Source organism: Chinchilla lanigera, unplaced genomic scaffold, assembly GCF_000276665.1.
Source record: "Chinchilla lanigera isolate Chin_1 unplaced genomic scaffold, ChiLan1.0 scaffold00007, whole genome shotgun sequence".
Classification (NCBI taxonomy): domain Eukaryota; kingdom Metazoa; phylum Chordata; class Mammalia; order Rodentia; family Chinchillidae; genus Chinchilla; species Chinchilla lanigera.
The window spans coordinates 29,244,195-29,264,919 of record NW_004955408.1 but is presented as its reverse complement, the minus strand read 5'-3'; the positions used below and the strand labels follow the sequence as shown (position 1 = coordinate 29,264,919).

General features: G+C 38.4%; 1 protein-coding gene across 5 annotated transcripts in view; it reads left to right on the top strand.

The window, feature by feature from the left end:
- Uimc1 (ubiquitin interaction motif containing 1) overlaps positions 1 to 20,725 on the top strand; it is a 120,445-nt gene that overhangs the window by 9,898 nt on the left and 89,822 nt on the right. For all 5 annotated transcript variants that reach the window (XM_013509672.1, XM_005376406.2, XM_013509668.1 and 2 more), the window contains exons 2-3: positions 9,602 to 9,753; positions 19,962 to 20,046. In XM_013509672.1, coding sequence (XP_013365126.1) covers positions 9,610 to 9,753; positions 19,962 to 20,046 — 229 coding nt within the window. In that variant the 5' untranslated portion in view covers positions 9,602 to 9,609. The remainder of the gene's footprint in view (positions 1 to 9,601; positions 9,754 to 19,961; positions 20,047 to 20,725) is intronic.

Below are 20,725 nucleotides of genomic sequence, written 5' to 3'. Positions count from 1 at the left end.
CACGGAGATGACAGTCTGGCCAGAGGGAGAAGGCAGACTATGCCCCGGGCCCCCTCATTCCTGTTAGACTAATTAGTAGCATGGGTCTGAGCTCTGGGGCCTCCGCTTCAGAGGGCAGACTGATCTCCAGTGGTCACCTTTGCATTCAGGGCATGGCCCAGGGGGCTTCTTAGGGCAGTTCCTCTTGAGGTGGCCTGGCTATTAACACTGGTAGCAGATGAATGCAGTCGTAGAGTTCTTCTTGGGGCCCCAGGAATCAGACTTTGGGTCTGTTTCTCTTCATGCTGCAGCAAAAGCAGCTGCTTTTTCCCAGTCTCTTTGTTTTCTCTCCTTGGCCGCCTCCTCGTCACAGCTATAGAATACTGAGGATGCAATTCTTACTAACATCTCAAGTGAACCATCTGGGGCGAAAGCCATTTTTTGTAGCTTTTTCTCTCTTCTGTCTCCATTTTTAAGAGCACTGTAGTTTTTGTTGTAGAAGTGTTTCACTTTATTTATTTATTTATTTATTTATTTTGGTACCGGGAATGGAACTCAGGACCTTGTTCTTGCCAGGCAGGCTCTTGTGGTGCTGAGCTGTATCTCTGGCTCCTGTTTCATTTTATTGATTAGGTTAATTCTTAAGTATTTAATTTTTCTTAATGCTACTATGAATGATATCATTTCCCCAATTTCTTTCATGGTGATTTTATTATTGGTGTACAGGGCCACTATTGATTTTTGTGTGTTGACTTTGTATCCTGCTACATTACTGAATTTAGTTACTCTAGGTGTCTTTTGGTGGAATTTTTTGGGTCTATGTAGAGAATCATGTCATTTACAAATAGTGATAATTTAATTTTTTTCCTTTTCTGTACTTATCCAGTTTATTTCTTTCTCTTGCCTGATTGCTGTAGCTAATATTAAACTATATCAAACAGGAGTGGTGATAGTGGACATCCCTGTCTTCTGGATTTTAGAGGGAAAACTTTCAGCCTCTCTCCATTTAATATGATATTGACCATTGGTTTGTAATAAATGGCTTCTGTCAAATTGAGATAAGGTTTTTCTGTAAGTATTTTCTTCAGGTTTTTTTTTTTTTTTTTTTTTTTAGCATGAATGGATGGTGAATTTTAATCAAAGGCTTTTTCTGCTTCAATTGAGATGATCATGTATTTTTGCTGTTGTTGTTGTTGCTTTTATTTATGTGCTGTTTCTTTTTGTTTGTGTTTTGGTTTTTTTTTGAGACAGGGTCTCACTTTATAGTTCAGGCTGGCCTTGAACTCACTATATTGCCCAGGCTGGCTCTAAACTTGTGGCAATCCTCCTGCCTCAGCCTCCCAAATGCTGGGATTACAGAAATGCCCCATCATACCTGGCTACGTGGGATATTACATTTATTGATTTGTGTATGTTGAACCATCTCTGCATCCCTGAGATGAATCCTATCTGGTCATGATGTATGATCTTTTTGATGACTTGTTTCATTCTGTTCTGCAGTATCTTGTTAAAGATTTTTGTGTATGTGTTCATCAAAGAGATTAGCCTGTAGTTGTGTGTTTTAGTTGGGTCCTTGTCTGGTTTTGGAATCAGAGCAGTGTTAGTTTCCAGAAATGACTCTGGAAATATTTCTTCTCTTTCGATTTCATTAAAAGAATTTGAGAAGGATTGGTGCTAGATCTTCTGTAAAATTCTTATTGAATTCACTAGTGAATCTATGGCTCTGGGCTTTTCTTGGTAGGTTTTTACTACTTCTTTGATTTTATTACCTGATACTGGGTTATTCAGGGTTTTTATTTCTTTTTGGTCATTTTGGTTTCTTTTTATTTCAACTTTGGTCACTCATACATATCTAGGAATCTATTCATTTCTTTGGAATTCTCCACTTGTTTATAGTATAGGTTTTTGAAGTAGTGATCTTCTGGATTTTGGAAGAGTCTGTTGTGATTTTGTCTTTTTCATTGCTAATTGCATTGATTTGAGTCTTTTTTTTTTTCTTTTTTGGGGGGTGGGTAAGAAATTGGCTGGGGAGTTGTCTATTTTGTTCATTTATTTATTTATTTTTTTGAGACAGGGTCTCACTATGCAGTTCATGCTGACCTTGAACTCACTTGTGTAGCCCAGGCTGGCCTTGAACTCGCACCGATCTTCCTGCCTCAGCCTCCCAAGTGCTGGAATTACGGGTGTGCGCTACCACACCCAGCTATATTTTCTTCATTCTTTCAAAGAATCAGCTTTTTGATTCATTGATTTTGTTTTCTATTTTAGTCTCAATTTCATCTCTGATCTTTGTAATTTCCTTCTATGTAGTAGCTTTGGATTTGGATCATTTTTGTTTTTCTAGGACCTTGAGGTCCATCAGTAGGCTATTTATATTGACTCTGTTTTTCTGCTGTGGGGATTCATAGCTCTAAACGTTTCTCTTAAGGCTGCTTCCATTGATTTCCATAGGTTCTGGTATGTGATACTGGCATTATTTGATTTTATTAATTATTTCAATATTGTTTAGTTTCCATAATTTCTTTTGCCATTGCTTTCTAATTTCACTGCACTATAATCTGATAATATGTACGGTATAATTTTGCTTCTTTTGCAGAAGCTTAAACTTGCCTTATGGACTAGCATTTGGTCTGTTTTGGAGAAAGTACCATGTACTGCTGAGAAAAATGTATATTCTATGGTTGTTTGGTGTAACACTGTGTAGCTGTCTATCAAGTGCATTAGTTTGAAGGTTTAGTTCAACTTTTGTATTTCTTTGTTGAGTTTTTCTCTAGTTGATCTATTTGTAACAGTGGGGTATTGAGGTCCCTCATTGTAATTGTGTTGTTGTTTATCTGATTTTTTATGTCCAGCAGTATTTGTTCTATGAAGTTGGATGCTAGGGTTTGGTGCATGCATTTACAATTGTTGTCTGTTCCTGTTGCATTGTTCCCTTACCAATTTGTAATGCCCTTCTTTCCCTCTTCTGGTCATTTTATGGCTTGAAATCCACTTTGTCTTAAAATAAGATAACTATTCCTCCTTTTCTGTAGATTCCTGTTGTATTGAATGTTATTTTCCAACCTTTGATTTTCAACCACTGTATTTCTTTTTGAATTAAATGTGTTTCTTATATATTGCATATTTTTGTGTTTTGTTTCTTTGTGTTTTTGAGACAGGGTCTTGCTGTGCAGTTCAGGCTGGCTTTGAGCTCACTTTGTAGCTCAGGCTGGTCTGGAACTTGCAACAATCCTCCTGCTTCAACCTCTCCCGTGCTGGTGGGTTTTGTTTCTTGATTTTGCCAGTCTTTCTTTTTTAAAAAATAGTGAATCTTAAAGTTTCTTTCAAAATGTACATATCACTAAATGTGCATACATGTTAAAACAGTAACATTTACAATTTTGTTAATTTTTTTCTTTTTGCATAAGACATCATTACAGTATAGAATTTATACCTTGCAAAATACATACAAAAATTTCTTTCAGCAAGCCAAGGCCAGATTGGAACAGTACAACTGTAATACCTCACTGTAGTGGTACTGGAAAGATGAAATATGGCCTTTGGAAGCATGTTGGGGAGCTGGATAAAAGGAAAAGAAAGAAGTTTCTACAGAAAAGGAAAATGATAAACTGAATGGAAGTGGTCTTGGACCTATGGATTCTGCTTTGGTATATTGGCAAAGGATTCCAGAGATGTTCCACCAATGATTTTGGATGGGAAAGGTTGCCTGCATGTAACCAACACAACCACAACTGCAAATCCTGAGCTGCAGCAAGCCTTAAACCTGACAATGCACAGTCATCCAACAGAGCCTGATGCTGACACTGATGAGGTCCCCAGCACTGGGTACCTATGGGCTATCCAGGGTGAGGCTGGGAAACAGTATCCCACTCACATACCCAGAGGCAGGCAAGAATAGGTGCTGGGGTCATGATACTCCTTGTTGTCTGAGCCACACTGGAAAGTGACCCCTTTTCCTCTGGGGGTGTCTGGCAACCCTAGGGAGGAATTGTCCAAATACAGGCTGTGGGCTATATGAGATGGACCACCTGACCTGTGGTGGCCTCGTCGAAGACATTAAGGTTAAGTCCATGCCACTACTCTGCTGGAACATGTAGCTCCTAGCGATCCTAAATCCAGCATCAGTAAAATAAATTAGGTAAGTATAATGGAACAAGAAAAAAACAAGAAATGCAAGCTTAGAAAAAGCGGGGGGAGTAATATGGAAAATAAAAAATAAAAATATTAAAAGGAAAAAAAAAGCCCCTACAGAATGAGGAAGAAAGACAAAGGAAAATTACCCAGACCCCCAGTAAACCAGCAAAGAAGAAAGAGGAAAGGAGAAAAGAGTCCAAAAACAGAAAAAAGAATTTTTTCTTTGTATTTTTGAGTGAGTAGTTTCTTTCTTTCTTTCTTTCTTTCTTTCTTTCTTTCTTTCTTTTTTTTTTTAATTTTTCCAGTACCAGAAATCGAACTCAGAACCTTACACTTGCCAGGCAGGCGCTTGTGCCGCTGAGCTATATCCTCAGCCCACTAGTTTCTTTCTTGGATTTATAGTTTTGGAGTATAGCAAGTCACAGTTTTCTCTGCCTAGATTTATGACCTGTGGGTTTTTGAGGTGCCCCCTCTATTACAGAGGCTCCTCTGTTTACCCTGGAGTGTGGCAATGTCCAAACTGAGATGTGTCCACACTTGGACTGTTGAGATAAAGAAGTTAGACAGACTTCATGTCTGTGCTGGATACAGGCAGTAGGGTGAGGGTTCAAGTACTCAATGCTGGTAATATCAGACTCTGCATCTGTTGCTGGGCCTGCCTTCCACCATTGGGAGTGGGGTGGGTGGGTCTTGTGTGCTTTCCAGCCAGAGCTCAAACCTCTCAGGGGGGTCTGCCTGTGCATCTATTGTTGTCTCCCATGGCTGTCTCTCATCTAGTTACTATGGGAGGGTTAACAGTGGGAATGCTGAAGTGAACCTGTCCTATCCCCCAGCTCTTCTGAGTCCGGGATTCAATCTATCAACCCCTTCCTGGGATGGCTTACATTGAAGCACTTCCTGGCAATATGGCAGATGTCTGTGCTGGGATCCCCATGGGGATCTTTGCTGTCTGCCATGTAGAAGGAAAGACTCCCTCAGAGAAAAACCCCACACTGTCCCTGCAGATCATGACTGTGGGCTCCCCCAAGAGCCTGTGTTGCCTTACCTGTCTGCCATTGCTGTTTCTCCCTGGGGCCCCCAGTGCTTACCTTGCTTATGCAGCGCCTTCCTTTGTCTTTTCCCATGAGCCAGGGAAAAAGAGTCCAGATTATTTGTTCCTTTCTCTGGGTTATGGTCTGTCGCTCAAACTAACTGTGACTAATTTTCCTGTCAGTTCCTTTCTGATTCTCAGTGATCTGATTCTCTTTTTTTTTTTCCTTCCCCAAGTTGTATTTTCCAGGATCTGGATTCCTGATCTTGGCAAAGCTAAGTTGAACTGCTACTCACTACTTTGCCATCTTTTTCTTTTTTTTTTTTTTTAGTTTTTTTGAGATAGGGTCTTGCTATGTAGTTCAAGCTGGCTTTGAATTTCCTATGCAGAACAGGCTGGGCTCTAACTTGCAGTGATCTTTCTGCCTCAGCCTCCTGAGTGCTGGGATTATAGGTGTGTGCCACCATGTCTGGCACAACTCTGCCGTAAACACAAATACAAAATACTAATTGTATGTATTTAGTCCTTAACCACTTAGCAGTCCAATTATTTAAATACAGGATGACCAAAAAACGGTGCATCTTTAAATATTTATAAGGTAAAAGGAAATATAAATATGACTATTTGAATGGTTGAAGCAATTCTCATTTTGTGCTGTGTAACAATTTGCTTCAAGTCATCAGTATTATGAAGTTAGTTTGTATTTCCTAGTGATTTATAAATAAGCACTAGTGCCTCATGTAGAGCAGTGGCTGACAGCCTTCTCTCTGTTCAGCACACAGCACACTCTCATCCACAGTACTGATTGATAGTTCTGGCAATGCACTTGGGGTTAGAGGAAGACTTTTCCATGGGGCTGTATCTAAATTGCTGGGATTGTGATTCATCCTCTGGAGAATATGTTCTCTTTTCTCCTTGCCCCCTGGGAATCACCGAGATAGAATACTGAAATGTAGCTGAGGAACAAATAGACTGTTTTCTGAGTAAAACAGTATTAGATTTTTTTTTTCCCTGATAGTGTGAATATATTTGTTGGTAGCAATAGAGAACTTGCCACAAAAATGCAGTTTAAACTGGGGAGGGTGGTACATGCTTATAATTCCAGTATTCAGAAGGCAGAGGCAGGAGTATTGCTGCAATTTTGAGGCCAGCCTAAGCAACTTAAATTCAAGAGAAGTACTAACCTCTAGTACTGTATGTCCTTCTAGAAGAAGGGACAAGTGTGGAACACATTATGTGGGAAAAAAGCTATTAAGTGCTGCACTTTGTGAAACTCACCTTTAACTTTTTGTTTGCTCATATTTTCCCTGTTTCAAGTTATAGATTTTGAAGAAATTCTGAACAAATCTTTGATTCTTTGTGTGACAGCCTTCTGAATATATAAAGTTATTATATCTCCAAATTAAAACCCTTTAGATCATTTATTTTGCGTTTGGTCAATAAACAATTCATTGAGTTTTTTAAAAAAAGACAAAGGCCAATACTCAACATCATTAACACATTCTTTATGGGGGTGTAATTTGTGTGTCTCACTGTCTGGCTGCTAGGTGACTCTTACTTGAATTCTGTTGGTCGTCTTGGCTTGAACTACTGGTGTTACATGCATGACTATCCCATTGGGTGGCTTATACTACTTCTTAGGGGAACTTTGATTACAATAATGCAAGAAAGGAATTGATTTAGCAGACCAGATGTCATCATATTACAGACTGATAAAAGTGATTAGATCTGCTTATACTACCAGTAGCACAAGCTGTCCAGTGGGACAGTCGTGCATCTATCACCAGTGGTTCAAGCTGGCAGAACATGTTAATCATCAAGGAAATGCAAATCAAAACCACTGTAAGCTATCACCTCATCTCTGTAAGAATATTTGTTATCAAAAGAATGAAAGATAGCAAGTGCTGGGGAGGATGTGGAAAGAAGGAAATTCTTAGACACTGTTGATGGGAATGTAAATTATATAGCCATGACTGAAAATAGTATGGAGGGTCTTCAGAAAATTAAAAACTGTTACTATTACTGTAAAATCAATCAGTTCTACTCCTGAGTGTATATACGAAGGAAATCAGTATGTTGAAGAGATATCTGCACTAATGTACTACAGTGCTATTCACAGTAGCCAAGAAATGGAAACAACCTAAGTGTCTATCAGTGGATGAATTGGGTAAAGAAAATGTACATATAACCAGTAGAATACTACTGAGCTATAAAAGAGAATGAAATCCTGTCATTTATGACAGCCCAGATAGTGGGAGTCGGAAAGAATGGGGAAAAGTTGATCAGTGGGTACTGAGTTAGAGTTAGGAGCAATAAATTCTGGTGTCCTATTGCACATTATGGTAACTAGCAATAACAGTGTATTGTGCATTTCAGAAAGCTGGAAGAAAGGATTATAAGTATTTGGAGACATAGTTATGTTTATCTTGATTTAAACATTACAGAATATACACATGTATTGAAACATTACATCATACCCCCATTAATGCATATGATTTTTTTGTGTTAGCTAAAAAAATTGTGTTTGTATTTCTATTCATACAGGGAACTTATTTGTCAGTTGGCTGTGTTTGGGTATGTAATTTATTCCTAGAAACCATATTTACAGTCTTTTATCCCTGAAGCATTTTTGGTATCCCTAATGCTAAGATTGTAGACGTCTGATAATAAGATGTAATAATTTCCTTAGAAATAATTGAATGGTTAATCAATTTGAGAAATTTGTAATAAAATAAAGATTGCTCTATTTAAGTCTGTGACTACCTCTGCTAGAAAGTAAAACCAATAGGAGACACCCCCACCCCTTTTCTTTTTGGTTACATGAGACATGGTGTCATTATACAGCCTAGCGTGGCCTTGAATTCACTGTGTAGCACAAGCTGGCCTCAAACTCTTGATCATCCTGCCTTAGCCTCCCAGGTGCTGGGATTACAGGCATGTGTCACCATGCCTGCCTGAGACCTCCCTTTAAAACCTGAGTTGAAATTTGCTAGGCATGGTGGTACATGCCTATAATCCGAGCACCTTGGGAGGCTAAGGCAGGAGGATCACAAGTTCACATCCAATCTGGGCAACTTAGAGACTTAGCGATACCTTGACTCAAAAATTTCAAAAATGGTTGGGGATGTGGCTCAGTGCAGAGGCCCAGGATTCAAGCCCCAGTACTGAAAAAACAAAACAAAACCTGAGGTAAAAGTAAATTAAGTAAACAACAAAAAAGCTACCATTTTAACTATAAGTATGTAATTTAGTAGCTTTAGGTAAACACAGTGGTATACAGTGATTATACCTTCTAATTCTAGAACATTTTTATTATTCCTCAAAGAAAACCGATAGTCATTAAGCAGGCATTGTGTATTTCCCTTTCCATGACCCCCAACCATCACTAATTTACTGTCTCAGTGGATTTGTCTATTCTGGATATATCGTATAAATGGAATCCTGTCTTGCCTGCTTCCTTTTGCCTGCCTGCCTTTCTGCCTCCTTTTACCCCTCCCTTCCTTCCTGTCTTGTACTGGAAATTGAACCCAAGACCTTCACACTAAGCTACATTTTAAGCTCTTTTTGTTGTTTTGAGGCAAATTTTTGCTAGGTTTTTAGTGAGTTCTTTAGTTTTTTTTTTTTAATTCGTCTTAATACATGATCATGTCATCTGCAAATGGTGATAGCTTTATTTCTTTGTTTTTTATTTGAATGCTTTTTTATTTCTTTTTCCCTGATTAACTGCCTACAACTTTCAGTATAGTCGTGAGTGATGAAAATAGATGTTCTTTTTCTTTTTCTCTTTTATTTGAAACTGGATCTTGCCGTGTTGTTCAGTCTTGCCTCCAACTCGCAATTCTCTTGCCTTAGCCTCCCAAGTATCTGGGATTATAGAAATAGGTCACAGTGCCCAGGGAAAAGCAGACGTTCTTGTCATATTCTTTGTTTGAAGGAGAAGGGTTTCAGTCATTTACTTTTTTTTTTTTTTTTTTGTCTTTTTGAGACAGGGTCTCACTATGCAGTTCAGGCTGGCCTCGAGCTCACTTTGTAGCCCAGGCAGGTCTTGAACTCACAACGATCCTCCTGCCTCAGCCTCCCAAGTGCTGGGATTACAAGCATGCACCACCACACCCGGCTTCAGTCATTTACTTTTGGATATGATGTTACCTTATTAGCTATGGGGTTTTGGTATATTCCCTTTATTATATCAAGGCATTAATATTTTAAAAAATTTTTAGGCAGATTATTAATGTGTAATCTAGAAACCAATTATCTGTGTTAATGTAAAACCGGTTATCTGTGTTAATATACAAAGAACCATGATAAAATTATTGTAGTACTGCTATTGAAATTTTACCCCAGAGATGAAACCTAGTTTTGTTTCCATTCGATGAGTGTCTTTTACTTTTACATGAACGGATTGAATAGCTTTTAGAAAATTGTACTTTGAGTAAATTATTTCACTTTTTATTCTAGACAGAAAGATGCCACGGAGAAAGAAAAAAGTTAAAGAAGCTTCTGAATCCCAGAACCTGGAGAAAGATGCAGAAAACACCAGTTCTGTCAGTATGAAGAGGAAGCGTAGAGTTGAAGACGCTTTCATTGTGATATCTGATAGTGATGGAGAGGTCAGTATTTTAAAAAGTGAAGCTCTAAGTCTCAGCCTAGGTTTCTTTATCCACAAATGGCTTGTTTTGTGATTATATCTTCCTGCTAGCTTCTCAAGACCATGTAATTTTTACTCAGTTTTGTTTTGACTTGAAATGGAATTATACATAAATAATGCTGTTTGGCTGAGGAGAGATTGGATTATAGTTCTTTAGTTTTGTTACAGCTTAACTCAATGTGATATTTTAGAACTGTTGAATAAATTTAATAAAAAATATTGTCATGAGTCTGTGAAAGAAAATGGGAGTGCAAGCCAGGTATGGTAGCACATGCCTGTAATCTCAGCACTGGAAGGCTGAAGCAGGAAGATCTCAAGTTCAAGCTCAGCCTGGGCAACTTAGTGACTTACTGAGACCCTGTCTCAAAATAAAAAATAAAGAGTTGTGGATGTAGGTCCGTGCAAGGGGTCTGGGTTCAGTTTTCGGTACTGAAAACAAGAAAAGTAAGACTGGAGCTGTAGATGTAGCTCAGTAATAGAGTGCTTTCCTAGCATGTAGGAGGCCTTGGATTCAATTTCCAGCACTGCGAAAACATTTAAAAAAGAAAGGAAAGAAAAAGAAATAGTGAATGCTCTTAAATCTCTAGACATGATCTGTATAATATAGTAGCCACCTGTAACTATTTAAATAAAAATTAAAATTAAAAATCAATTTCTCTGTTGCATTCATTATAGTCACCTGAACAAAGGTACCACGAGAAGCTGATGTCTGTTGTATTAGATAATGCAACTAGAAATTTCTATCACCATTGAAAGTTTTATTTGACAGTGTGTTGCTTGATCTTAACCTTTCTCCTTTATTCCCTATTTCTCTTCGTTTATTAAAGTTTTCCACTTGACTGTAGGTCACATGCAGTAGGTAATGAACTAAGGCATTGTGTTTACCTACACATTTAAAAATTTTTCCTGTATCTTCTATTTTATTTAATAGCAGAAGCACTCATTTGTGGTTCTATAAAGCTATAAAGCTCAGAATCATCATTGACTCTTCTCTCTTCTCATCTTTTACCCTTAATGGGTTACTACTGTTATGGCTTATATGTAGATGTCCCTCCAAAGCCTCATGCCTTCATAGGTGGGGCATATATCGGGCTTTTGAATCATGAATGTGTGATACTGGATCATGCGTGTGTGATACTAGATCAGTTCACTGATGGGTTTATAGCTGGGTATGTTGGGAAGGGAAGCCTGGTGGGAAGGAGGTGGGTTACTTGGGGGTATGACCTGGCAGCATCCTGTTCCCTTAATTCCTCTATGCTTCTTGCTTGCCTTGCCATGAGCTCATTCTCCTCTGCCATGTTGCCTTGCCTTGGAACCAACTGACTGTAGACTAAACTGTGAGCCAAAATAAACCTTTCTTTAAATTACAAGTTTTAGATATTTTGTCCCATCATCAAGAAAGACACTGAATGCCATATTTTTTTATTGGCTAAGTGATATTCTTCCATTTCCTTTTTTTTTTGTGATCATCTTTTATTTGGGTTATTGCAACAAAATCTAAAGCTGGATTTTCTGCCTTCAGTTTATATTTCCTGTTTCAGTTAACTTTCTACAATATCAGATGTTTTTTGAGACAGGGTCTTGCTATTATAGTTCAGGCTGGCCTTGAAGTCACAGTGTAGTCTAGGCTACATAATCCTCCTGCCTCAGTCTCCTGAGTGCTAGGATTACAGATATGTACCACCATGCCTGGTATTCCTCCACCATACTAGTCTGCCACGTTTAAATTTAGCCTCACACAAAGTCATAGGGCACAGGCGAATATAGACAAGTTCTTGTCTGAATTGATGTGCACAGTCTCTTAGCCAATTTCCAATAAGTACAGCTGTCATTCCCATCTGAAACCTCATGAATTTGGCCTTTACTGTTCATATTCCTATGGGTATTCTGGTCTTTTGAGTGCATATTGGAATCTCCCATCAATTTCTGCTTACAGCATTCTAAGACTTCTCTAGTTGGCATTTCCAAACCTTTCCAAACTCCTCGTGTAAACCAGTTTTAAAGGCTTTTTTTTTTTTTTTTTAAGCAAGGTCTCATTATGTAGTGGAGCCTTGAACTTGCTTATGTAGCCCAGGCTGGCCTCAAACTCATGGCAATGCTCCTGCCTCAGCCTCTCGAGTGCTGGTGGGATCACAGATGTGGGCCACCATGCCCTGCTTTTAAAGGCTTTTGAACTACGTAGTTATAGTCATAACAATATCCTTAATTGTCTGATATCAGTTTTCTGTATTACTGTATTTTCCCAAAAAGAATACGTAGCTGGAAGATAATCAGCCTTGAAAACTAGAGATCAAAAATGCCAGCTCCAATCAGCCTATGCTTGCCTTATCTGACATCACTATTCTCTTCCTTAGTGGCACCTCTGTAAGGCAGGTAAAGCAAGGATAGGCTGATTGGGGCTAACATTTTTTTTTTTTTGATACTGAGAATTGAACTCGACCTTGTGCTTTCCAGGCAGGTGCTTGTGCTACTGAGCTATATCCCTGGCCCCGGCTGGCATTTTTGAACTCTAGTTTTCAAGGCTAATTATTTTCCCAGATAGATTTTTTGTTGTTGTTGTTTTGTTTTCCGGTACCAGTGATCAAACTCGCGATCTTGCGCTTGCTGGGCAGGTGCTGTGCCGTTGAGCTAAATCCCCAGCCCCCCAGGTAGATTTTCTTTTCAGGGAAACAGGGTAGTCATTTTCCTGTGGCTGGGACAAAATACCTGACTCCTGTAACTTAAAGGAGGAGTTTATTTTGACTCATTGTTTTAGTTTATGGCCGGCTAGCTCCAAGATGGAAACAAAGTGATGGAATGCCATGGCAGAGGACAGATGCTCAACCAGTGGTGGCCAAGAAGCAGAGAAGGGAGAAGCCAGGGACAAAAATACACCTTCCAGGTCGTGACCCACCCCTTCTACCTCCATGACCCACCTCCTCCTACCTCCATGACCCACCTCCTCCTAATAGCACATTTAACTGTGAACTCACCAGTGGATTAATTCACAGTGAGTCTAGTGTCTTCACGGTCACATTCCAGAAACCCCGCCTCTGAACATAAAAAACTTTTGGAAGCAGAGTGGTAAGCAGCAACAAATCAACCTCGCCAAGATTTGGAATCCAGACACTGGAAAGTAACAACGTGGGGAAGAAGAGGAAGAGGGGGGTGGATGCCTGGAACCCAGGGATCTAAAGGGAGAATTGGAGTCTAGAGAGAAAATTGAAGAGACAGACCACAACACAGAAAAGGAAAGGGCAGTCTACATTTTCTCCTTGTCTTCTGGTACATGGTGTGAGAAAGGTCAAATCTACAGAGATACACTGAAAGCAAGTGACTCCAGAGAACTTCAGGGAGAAATACACCAGTGGAGTGGAGCACTGGATGCTCTTTGCTACAGCAGCTGATGAGTGACTGTAGTACAAACAACTGCCATATCCTCTGGAGAGAATGCTAGGTTGGATACTATTTTAGGGAGTGGCCAACTGAACCTGAGACTCAGAGCAACTGTGGGGTGGTTCCATCTCAGGGCTCCCAGTGTTAAATTCACACAGTAACTGGGCGAGGAACAACCATGGGAGATGTCCAGAGTCAGGGAGCTGTGGTCAGGCTGGCAAGGGATACCTGGAGTGTTATAAGCTGTGACTCAGGCCCCAACTCTATGATCAGAGGTCAGGATCTGCTTGAATTTCTGTGGAATTGAAAGTACCAGAAGCAGCATCCCACCCTAATCCTACTACAGGCTTGCTGGTGATTGTCTATCATGTTTTTGAACTCTGACTGCTTCTTTTGTCTATCAGGCAGAGTAGAGTCATGCCCTGAGTTGTATCCTGCCACAAAACTGTAGGCTCCAGAAGATAACCACAGGCTCATATCATAGAGAAATTTCTTTTTCTTCTCTTTGCTTTTGGGTCTCTCCCCTGCACCCCCGAATTCATTTGGTTTTGGTTTTTTGATTTTTCATGAGTGTGAACATTGTTTTTTTTTTTTTTCTTGTTTTGTTCTTGTTTCTGTTTTTTCTTTTCTTACCCTCCTGTGTTCCTCACCAGTTTCCCAAAGGCTTGGGTAACCTTTCTTTGTCCTTCAGCCTTGATTCTAATCTCTTTCTTTTGTTTCTGTTTTTTCCTCTTCTGCCTTATAAATTTTCTCCCCTTATGGTAAAATTGTTCTGTTGAGTTTACTGTATATGATTTTTTTGATTTATCTTAGATTTTGTTATACAACTATAAATCTCATACCTATGCTTAAACATGGCAATTTACAGTTATCACCGTTTGTCATTTTTCAGTCTGTATCTGATAATGTTATTACTAATTCTACTAATTTAGACAAGGTGACATAGTTGTTGTAATTAGTTGATCTTCCTAATATGCCAGTACCTAGATTGTCTGGGGATCATACACAGTACTACAGTTTGGTACCAAAGAACTAGGTGCTAGGCCAAGCAGACTGCAACCTTTTATCTCTAATAAATTGGAAAAGGCAGGATCCTGGGATAGACCCAAAAGCCAAAAACCAGTTTACGTTTAGAAGACATCTCTGAAAAGTAGTCAATTCCTAAACAGGTCTTAATGCTAGTAATAAAAGTACCTACCATGGACAATATAAAGACCTCCATGGAGAAAACAAACAACAAAATAGAAAATGAGCAAATACAGAAGCAAGATGCAACCTATTACCCCCAACTGGCCAAAGACAAATCTCAGGGGCATTGAGGTGGAGGAAGTCAAAAGCCACCCAGCTAAACTTTCTGAAATGGTAGCAGTGAAAGTTACAAAACAATGAATAAGTCTCTTGACAAAACCAAAACAGATAAAGAGATGATGAACATAATGAAGGAAATGGTTAGTGAATCTAGATTAGATACAGGTAAAAAACAAATAGAGGAGCTTAGGAAAGACATGCAAACTTTGATTGGCCAACACAGAAAAGGACTGGATTCCAGTCTATAAAATAAATAAAAACCAGCAGATTAAAAATTCTACTGAAACTATATGCTGTAGAGTCAATCAGTGTGAAGATACAATATCAGATCTAGGACACGGTAGTGGTTGGCAATCATCAAATGAAAAACTTTTTTAAAATAGCAAGAGATCATGAAAAATCAACCCAACAGCTACTACACAATGCAAAGAAGACTAATACAAGATTGATTTGGATCAATGATGAGTCAGAAAATAGCCCAAAGAGCATGAAAAACCTGTAATAGCAAAAACCTTTGTAAGCATGGAAAAAGAATTTGACATATAAATAAGTGAGGCACATAGAATTCCAAATAGCTATGATCAGAAAAAGTGAGGAAAGAACTGGGATGGGGGAAAAGAGAAAAGAAGGAAGGGAAAAAGCATGTATGTATAACAAGCTCACTAAGATAATTGTACTGCTAATTTATGTTATTTCATTGAAAGGAATCATTAGTGCTTATATTGTTTGATCAATTTTGCATGCTTGTACCTGATAATCCGAGCAGCTACTTTGATGATAACAATATGCAATATAATAACCATTGTTAATTTTCTATCATCTTGGTTTGAATTCTATATCATTTTTTTTATTTTTGTCTCTTTAAGATAAAAAGAAAAAAATAAAATTAGATTACCAAACACATAATAACTAGTTTACATAAAGTAATAGAATTCTCTGAAGACAGTGGATCATACCTTCATTGTAAAAACTCTTAAAAGCAGAAAATTCCATTATTGAAGTGATATAGACATTTCTCCTGTAGATGAAAATAGTAATGCATGTCATATGCAACACTTCTAAAACCAATAAAACAGACTTAAAGTTGTAACTATATTTTGTATTAAGTCCTTTTTTCCTACATTTCTTTGGTTTCAATATATGTGAAATATCTTTTAAGTATTGAAAGCTAACAAGTGATCTAATATTGAAAATGTCTTAGAAATGCTGTCCTTTAAGTAATATAAATGTGTGTGTGTGTGTGTATATACACACACACATATATGTGTATATATATATATATTTTTGGTTCTGGAAATCAAACTCAAGACCTTGCATTTGTCAGGCAGGCACTGTGCCACTGAGCTATATCCCTGGCCCCAATATATTCTTAAATTTTATGTTAACGTTTAGTCCTCTGATTTCATTCTATATGTTAAGGTGCCTTGAACCAGTGAATGTTTTCACTTTTTGTAGTCTTGTCACATATTTGGTACAGAAATGAGAATAAAATTTCTGATACTCATGTTCTTAAATACATTAATTTTCTTATGTGGCATTACTCCCACAGTTGACCCTTTGTATGCAAAGGCTCTGCATTTGTGGATTGAAAGTGTATGTGGTTTTAAAAAAGGAAGGAGCCAGGCATGGTGGTGCACACCTGTAATTCCAGCACTTGGGAGGCAGAGGCAGGAAGATCACCGTGATTTTGAGGCCATCCTGCACTATATATAGTGAGTTGAAGGCCAGCTTGGGGCTGGGGATTTAGCTCAGCGGCAAAGCGCCTGCCTGGCAAGCGCAACGTTGTGAGTTCGGTTCCTGGTACCGGAGAAAAACCAAAAAAAAAAAAAAAAAAAAAAAAAATGAAGGCCAGCTTGAACTGTGTAGCAAGACCCTGTCTCAAAAAACCCGAAAAATCCCCAGACCACCCCCCGAAAGGAAAGAAAATGTAGATGATTGGTTTTCTACTGAGCATATATACTTTTTCATATCATTATTTCCTAGACAATATAGTGTAACAACTATTTATACAGCATTTATATTAAGCATGTAATCTAAAGTGCTTAAAGTATATTGGGAGGATGTTAAATGAAATAGTGTGCCATTCTACATTAGAGGCTTGACCATTCTCAGATTTTCATATTCACATGGGTAGGGAGTTGATTTCTGGGCTTCAATCTCGAGTGTATAAGGGCATGTTAGCTTTCTGTAACTAAAAAGAATACTTGATCAGTTTATTTTGATTTATAATTTTGGATGTTCTAGTCCAAGATTGGCCCTGTTGTTTTGGGGCTGTGGTGAGGTTGCATATCTTAGCAAGAGTACATGGCAGAATGGAAATGCTCATCTCATGGCTAGGAAACAGAGAGGAAGGAGCTATGGTCCAACAATCCCCTGTAAGGGCACATCTCCAATGACCAAAGTCCTCTCATTAGTCTCCACCTCCTAAAAATAGTGCCACTCTGGGGCCAAATCTTTTTAACACATGGGTCTTTGGAGGACATTTAAGGTCTAAACTATAGCTCTAGGGGATAACAATATTTAACTGTATAAATATGGATTGATTTTTTTTTCCAATTAAAATATACTGCATAAGTGACTTTTTAATGAGTGTAAATTTTCAGAAAGAAATTTGAGACATTTCTCAAAAATTTCTGTCATTTGGTTTTTCATTTTATCTAGGTGTTTGAAAAGGATTAATAACCCTAAAGCCAAATTCATTTCAATATGTAACCCATTTTGTTCTCTGCAGCCAAATTGTGTGATTAGTGAATTCTCAGGAACGAAATAAAAAATTAGAATTAGTTTTGCACTTTGTAAAGTTGTTGGTTCATGTTTTATTGAATGTTTGATGATGTTACACTTATAGAATAGCAGGATGTTGCATTAGATAGACTAGATTAAAATTAACTAATGAAAGGGAGTCAGGGTTTATATATGTAACATTTTATGTAATATTCCTCAGCTTCTACAGAATCCCTAATCAATAAAAAGAGTCTATGAATCCAAAATCTGTGGAAATTCTGCACAGAAACCATAGCATTTGGGAAAGAATACAAGCTTGTGAAAGTTTTAGCACTTTTACAAATACAACTTTTTTGTGGTACTAGGGATTGAACCCAGAGCCTTCACACTGAGCATATCTTCAATCCCCCACTGTCCTATTTGGAGACAGGTCCTTGCTAAGTCATCAGGTTGCCCAGGTTGGACTGGAACTTGGGATCCTCCTGCCTTAGCCTCCCAGAGTGCCATCACAACTGATTTATTGTACTTCTTTATTTTTTTGAGACAAGGTCTCACTATGTAGTTCAAGCTAGCCTTGAATTCACTTGACCCTCCAGCCTCAGCCTCCCAAATACTGGGATATGTAGGTTTTGGTCACTGCAGCTGGCTGCACCCAGTTTAGAAATTAACTTTTTTGTACTATGAAGCCCACATTAGCATATTCACCATAATTGAAAGTATTTTTTTTTTTCCCTCAAAGAATAACTGTTTTATTCCAGCTCTTTTAGAAGCTAAGCCACTCAGAGTCCACTCACATGTTTCTTCTCTGCTTACCCTGTACTTTCTAGGAAAAAATGTAATTGAAAGTATGTTAACAGGGCTTGTGGTGTAGCTCAGTGATAAAGCACTTACGTATCATTTACCAGGCCCTATGTTTGATCCCTAGCACTACAAAGAAAAAAGCTACAATCTTTGTTATGGTTTATATCTGTATGTTCCCCTAAAGCCTCTTGTGTTCGTAAGAGAGGCTTTTGGGAGGTGATTGGATCATGGGGGTGTGATACTCATTAATGAATTGGTCCATTGATAAACTTATAGCTATATGTGGTGTTGGGAGGAGGTGGGTCACTGGGGGCATGGCCTGGAGGGCTATACTGTCTCCCTTTTTTGTTTTCTGCTTTCTGCCTGCCATACTATGAACAGTTTTCCTCTTCTATGCCCCTCTGCCATGCCTCCCTGCTTTGGGGCCAGATGACTGGACTAAAACCTTTTAGAAACTATGAGCTGAAATAAACTTTTCCTCCTTTGAGTTGTAGTTTTGTGTATTGTGTCTCAGCAACGAGAAAGTAACTAAGATATAATGTCTGGAAAATAATTTTAATATTTTCTAAATGGATTATTCTATTTATTGTACATGTAACTGTTAGTACTATACAAATACAGTTAACAACAATATGTTTAATTACTTTCAAATAAAGATTAGATTTCTCTCTCTCTAAAACAAGTTTTTTTTTTCTAAAACAAGTTTTAAACATCAGAAATTATCCTATGCTATTTCAGAACTTCCACCAATATAAATATTTTAAATGAAAACTATTCTCAAATATTCTTTGTATTCCAGTGTCTTCGTTACTGTTCTCATTGCTGAGTCAAAATACTTGACACTCAAAGTTAAAGGAGAAGAGTGTTATTGTAGCTCACAGTTTGTAGTGGTTTCAGTCAGTAGTTGGCTGGCTCCAAGGCAGGGTGGCATGGTAGAGGGGCATCAAAAGAAACCGTTCATGAGGGGCAGAAGGCAACAAAGCAGCACAGTAGTGAAGGAGCAGTGGCTGGCCTGCCTTCTTTGTGTCCCTTTATATTCATCCGGGCTACCCACCCTTTGGGTGGTGCCACCCATACCTAGCATGGGTCTTCCCATTATCGACCACGAGAACTGTGCCAAACCAAACAGTAGACTAATTTGGTGATTACACATTCTTAATACTAGCATCACACACCCTAGATCCAGCCACCTCTGCAAAGCCCCACCTATGACTGTGTGAGACTTTTGGGGGACATCTAGACATAAGCCATAACATCTATATTCACCAAACCTAGTTATCTTGTGCAGAGTACTGCAAAGATATTTTGTCTCTTTACTGGATGACTTTTTCTTAGTGCTGGTCTTGTGTTTATATTTGGCTTTTGTGTTGCTATTTCCATTATGTTGTGGCTGTACAGCTTTCTTCTTTTTATTTATTTATTTGTTTTGGTGACAAGTCTCACTATGTGTACTGTAGGCTGGCCTTAAACTCAAGTTTCTTCTGCCTCAGCCTCCCAAGTGCTGAGGCTACCGGCATGAACCACCATCTTTCAGCTTTCTTGTGTGTGTGGGGTTTTGAGACAGGGTCTCACTATGCAGTCAGGCTGGACTTGAGTTCACTTTGTAGCCCAGGCTGGTCTTGAACTCACAGTGATCCTCTTGGCTCAGCCTCCCGAGTACTGGGATTAAAGGCGTGTGCCACCATGTCCTGCCAGCTTTTTTATTTTTTATTTTTTATTTTTTATTTTTAGAAATAAAATTTTTTTTATTGTTTAGAAACATGAAGTTTCTAAACATTGCAGTTGAGTGAAGTACAAAACAGTAAGTTAACAGGCTGTGGGAAGAGACGGCAGCATTACTGGCGGCTCCTTCCAATCCTGGTTGTTCTAGGGGGAAGGCGAGGGGAGGTCTTCTTCAGAGACCTCTCTTAGCCATATTCTTCATGGCAACCATCTTGATAATATTTTGTTCTTTTGCAACAGGAACCAAAGGATGAAACTGGATTGCGGAAAATGAAGACAAAACAGTCAAATAGAACAAAGTGTTTGGCTAAAAGAAAAATTGCACGTACGTGTTCATTTTTTAGTTCAGTCAACACTAGTTTTTTTGTTAGGAAAAGAGAGTTCTTAAGGATATGTATGCATCCTGTTTATTTGAGATTTTATTAAGTTCCTGAAATTGCATATGGAGTTACCTACAGCTTATGTTTGACTTGTTAGAGGAAGAGCATTGGAATAAAATGTGATCTTAAAAGGGCAAGGCATACTTGGCTCACTTTGGCAAGACAATTCCTTGCCAAATGGCCTATACTACATTTAAGTGTTCCAGGAAGTTATTCTAGCTTAGAGAATATGGTACTGGACAGAAACTTGGATGTACACAACAAATATGTACACACAGAAACAGTGCTTGAAATGGCTCATATAAAGCAAAGTACAGATTTTTTAATTTTTTTGCTCAGAAAGACAACTATCTAAATACTATCAACGTATGTTTATAACATACATAAATGGAAAATATACGACAAAAATAACACAGGGGATAGAAATTGGACATATACCGTTGCCAAGCCATTATCCTACCTTTTGTTAAGGAAATTTCTTTTTGTGTGAGAATGTGTTCATTACACTTTTATTGAGAATTCTTTTATTGAGATATTAATTCACATATCATCTGATTCCCCTATTTAAAACATACAGCGAAGCAGAGTACAATGGCACACTCCTGTAATCCCAGTTTTGAAGGA